The following is a 4,625-nucleotide window of genomic DNA, read 5'->3' as shown; positions in this document are numbered from 1 at the left end:
GGGGCCGCCTCAGCCGAGGGCGCAGGGCGGGCTCCGGCCCCCCGGTGAGTTCCTCGCTTTTCTCCCGCCGCAGCCCTGCGCGATGCAAGCGGGCGACTTTGACTCCTCTGACGAAGACGCCGCTGAGGAGGACCTGAGGCCGCTCCCCATCTCCTGGTGAGACGCGTCCCGGGGCGGGCGCGGGTGTCTTTTTCCCTCAGAAACGACGCGGGCGTTTGCATTAAATCCCGCTCCAGCAAAACGGGAGGCTTTTTCCTGAAGGAATCCCGTGCTGGGCTCTGGTGACCTGCCGTGGCCCTGCTGGTACAGCTCTCAGCGTGACAGCGGAATCCTGCACCCCTTCAGAAGGTGTTTCAGGAGATGCACAATCCTGACTGTTGTCAGGGCAGCCATAAAGATGGTGTGCCTATGGGGCTGCGAGTGAAGGAGGGGAGACAGAGGGAGGACGCAGTGCAAATATTTTGGGCGATTACATCCCACAAACCGAACAATAGCTGTGGATATTGCAGTGCGGTATTCTGTAGGGGTTGTGGTTGTGTGGTTGAGGTTGTGGTTGGCCTGACGGCGCCCCTGAAAAGGGATTAAGTTGGTGCTGGTGAACTGTCAGTGGATGCGGGGCCAGGTCCGCTTTTGGAAGCGTCTGCCGGTCACTGTCGGTCGTGCTAACGCGAGTGTCTCGGTGCTAAGGCGGGGATTTGGCAATGCTTTCTCTCCTCCTCTTGGGCAGGGGTATGTGATGAAGTATGCTACCAAACGTGTGATTCCCTTGTCTGATTTTGTAGAAATAACACTGGAATACTTCCATTTTATTCTTAAAATTGAAGTACAGGTAGGTAACTCTTCTCGTGGTTCCACAGAGAAGGAATGTTTAGTAGTGAGTTATGTCTATTCAAATAATCAAAATGTTCTGATATTTTTATTTTATTTTTTAATTTCCGATAGGTTGTCTTTGTCTCCTGTCTACTCTTCTGAGTTCCTGGGATTATGTTCCCTTCCAGGTAAGAAGCATTCACTGAAATTTGCAGGCATGTTTGAACCTGAAGAGAGGTAATATCTTGTACCCCAAAATTCTGTGTTCCATTTACTTGGTGGGGTGACTTCTTTTGTAATCTACCACTGGAATAATTATTTCGGAAATACCAAAGCTAATCTAGAGAATATCTTAATGCAAGATCATCTGGCGGAGTGGTAAGAGAATAGTGGCCATCTTCCATTGTCAGTTAAAATATTTGGCTTTTTAGCCTGGCTTACTATTTATAACAAGCAACAGCAGTGAAACGTCTGCTTTGACAAATAATTCCTTTATCAGACATATTGGGCTCAAAGTACACTCACTCGCTGTGCTGACAGTTCTGTACCGCTCTCCCTTAGCGTCTGGGTTGCACTACCATGGCCATGATATAAAAATAAACATATAAGCTTTCACTGTATTTTTAACTACCAAAACCGCAGCCATGGTGAATCTCCTGTGGTCACAAAAGAGATAGAACTGCTGGTGGTGACAATATGAACTTTCCCTACTTCGTTTAAAGGAGTTACTCGACTTTCATCAGCCAACTCTGAGAAATATAAGCTTGGGACTAATACCACACTAAAGAACTAGAAAACAAGTGTTGAATAATATTTGAATTTAAGGTATCTATCTTGAAGTGGATGATGGCCAGTGCTGATGAAAATCCCACAAACACTTGAATGCCAGTTAACATACGTATGCCAAAAAATAGCTGCATTATGTTTTTTAGCTACCTGAGCTGTTCATGTAATAGCTGTTTAATCTTCAGATGCTAACCTCCAGTCATAGCCCTGCTGGTACAGCTCTCGGGGTGCAGGATTCCGCTGTCATGCTTTCAGAAGGTGTTTCAGGAGATGCACAATCCTGACTGTTGTCAGGGCAGCCATAAAGATGGCGTGCCTATGGGGCTGCGAGTGAAGGAGGGGAGACAGAGGGAGGACGCAGTGCAAATATTTTGGGCGATTACATCCCACAAACCAAACAATAGCTGTGGATATTGCAGTGCGGTATTCTGTAGGGGTTGAAAAAAATGCCTTGGTAGCATGATATGAGGAAAAAATGGAAGTGGCGATATGCTGAAGATTGAATAGTAAGGAGGATTTTTAAGATGATTTGTGCTGAGTATTACAGAACAGGGAACTTGCTTTCCTACCAGTCAACCAGACAGCTCTTAAGTGATCTCTATCCAGCTCTTTTATTTGTTGGGTTTTTTTTTTTGTTTTGTGGGTTTTGTGTGTTTTTTGGGTTTTTTTTTTAAGCTGTACCCTAATTCACAACATCCAAATCTTTTCACCTGGAAAATGCATAGCAGCTTAAAACCTTGGGCAGTTTTTTTTTTAAATCCTATTACATTACAGTATTAAGCAGATAATGATGTTTAAACTGTCTTCTGCGCTAGTGATCTATTTGCAAAAATAAGAACTGTGTTTTATTTGGGGTGTGGCTTTGTTTGCTTTGGTTTTGGTGGGAGGTTGTCTGCACTCTATTCTTCAGCTGTAGCAGCCATTCCATAAATGTCACTTACCTGGAGTGGTAATTGTCATTCATCATTTGTTTTAGGTTGCAGGTTTAAGGATGTTAGAAGAAACCTTCAGAAAGATATAGGTGAGTCTTCTGGCCAGTGTATAAGTGCCTCTCTCTTCCACATAATGGGCAAGAACAATGTGCAGGTAAACCGAAAGCGTAAGTTACAAAGGGGCTAGAGGTTTACCTTGCCTTAGTCTGGAGGCTGCTGGAGTTGCTGTTTTTCTAGTTTGGGCAAAAAGATCCAGACGCCGGGTATCTGAAACATGGCTTGACTTTGAGAGGTGGTGGCGGTTTATTCATACTTCTATAATGGGTGCTGTAGTTGTCTGTCTAACGTGCCATGATGTTAGAAGGTTAAATTCCTTTCCTGAAAGAGTGGTTAAACATTGGAACAGGCTGCCCAGGGAAGCGGTTGAGTCCCCATCCCTGGAAGTGTTTAAAAGATGTGTAGATGCGGTGCTTAGGGACGTGGTTCAGTGGGCATGGTAGTGTTGGGTTGACGGTTGGACTCGATGATCTTAGAGGTCTTTTCCAACCTTAATGATTGTATGATTCTATGAATGCATAGCAATTCTTTACGAAGTCTTGCTGGGGGTATGTCTGACAGCGATGTCCATCTGAGTTTTGGTAACACTGTGCTTGGAGATGCAGCAAATATCCTAGCACAGTCGCCGTTATGAGTGCTAGATATCCCTTTCAAGTGTGCAGTGCCACTTTCTCTGTGGCTTCTCTACTAAATATTGAATAAGTAGTTAGGGTGTTTCCAGGCTGGAGCTATACAGGCATCTGCATGTCTTTCACAGTAACTATGAGCTCTGCTAAGTGCCGTGCAGGAGAAGGCATCTTCAGAGCAGCTAGGACCAAGAAGAATTACAAAACTTGTAATCTCCTTTTCCCAGAGAGAAGTGAGATTGGGATAGAAAAGATGAATCATGTAAAGATTTGTGCCTAGTATTCATCTGTAAACAGTAGTAGAGCAGAGACTAATAGCAAAAACCCACAGTGTTTGGACATAGTCACAGCTGGAGGTGGGACAGAATCGTGCTTAAGCTGGCAGCAGTTAACAGACCGTGCTGAGTGCTGACACGCTTTCTAGTGAGGCTTGTCTGGAGACTCACTCTGAACTGAGCAAATTTCCTCTCGTGGGTTACCTGAAGGCAAACGTGGGAGAGACTCAGTAGAAGTAAATGCTGCTCAAAGCAAAATTGCTAACTCTATTGTCTTAACCTCAAAGATTAAACAAGAGAATCAGTACCAAGTAGCTTATCTGTTTATCCTTAAGCTTGATAAGCTTTTGTTTATTTGCAAGTGTCTTAATCTGTTGGCAGAAGAACTAAAGAACTATGGGACCCAGGATATATTTGTGCTTTGTACCAGAGGAGAGCTCTTAAAATACCGAGTACCAAACCTTATAGACACCTACCAACAGCATGGGATCTGTGTGCACCACTATCCTATTCCTGATGGGGACGCTCCTGACATTGCCAAGTGCTGCAAAATTCTGGAAGAGCTCAGAAGCTGCCTGGAAAGTAACCGGAAAACAATCATACAGTAGGTTCTGGTTGCCTCCCTTTCACCCCACGTTCCTGTAAGAGATACCAGCTTCCCTCTAGATGCGTGACCAGCTGAAACGGAATCCTGTCAAATGACAATTGCATTCTTTAGGGTTAGTTCAAGCTGTGAAAAGCTGCTTGTTTCTCCTCGTGCACCCTTTTGGAGCTAACTTGTTCTTGGTAAGATTTGAATCTCCCGTTTCCCCTTGCTCTGTCCAGCAAGCGCTTCAAAGTGTGTGTTGAATGGCACCATGTGACTCCTTGCTGCTACCCTAGTTGGATACCGGGTATACAATATGAGTTGTAAGCTAAAGCAGCTGTTGTCAGAGGATAACACACCCCGGGGCTGTTTATCAGGGACTCAGTGGGTTCCAGCAGTGCAAAACTCACTCTTAAATTGCATGAAACTGGTTCAAAGTAATTTCTTCAGACACTTGTAGCTGAGCTCAGGGTAGAGGGGAAGAGCTTTCCACGTTCCCTGTTCCCTGAATGATCCTGCTGACAGCTCCCTGCACAGGCATCCGCTGAGTCCT

General features: G+C 45.0%; 1 protein-coding gene across 1 annotated transcript in view; it reads left to right on the top strand.

The window, feature by feature from the left end:
• The first annotated feature begins 82 nt into the window (after nucleotides 1-82).
• Nucleotides 83-4,625, top strand: part of CDKN3 (cyclin-dependent kinase inhibitor 3) — a 7,400-nt gene continuing 2,857 nt past the window's right edge. Inside the window, exons 1-4 of the mRNA XM_009322922.1 lie at nucleotides 83-156; nucleotides 943-998; nucleotides 2,573-2,617; nucleotides 3,868-4,090. Of these exons, the coding sequence (XP_009321197.1) occupies nucleotides 83-156; nucleotides 943-998; nucleotides 2,573-2,617; nucleotides 3,868-4,090 (398 nt within the window). The remainder of the gene's footprint in view (nucleotides 157-942; nucleotides 999-2,572; nucleotides 2,618-3,867; nucleotides 4,091-4,625) is intronic.

The sequence above is a fragment of the Pygoscelis adeliae genome, unplaced genomic scaffold, assembly GCF_000699105.1.
Source record: "Pygoscelis adeliae isolate BGI_AS28 unplaced genomic scaffold, ASM69910v1 Scaffold314, whole genome shotgun sequence".
Taxonomy (NCBI): Eukaryota; Metazoa; Chordata; class Aves; order Sphenisciformes; family Spheniscidae; genus Pygoscelis; species Pygoscelis adeliae.
The sequence above is the reverse complement of the archived record's forward strand: the minus strand, read 5'-3'. Positions and strand labels throughout refer to the sequence as shown.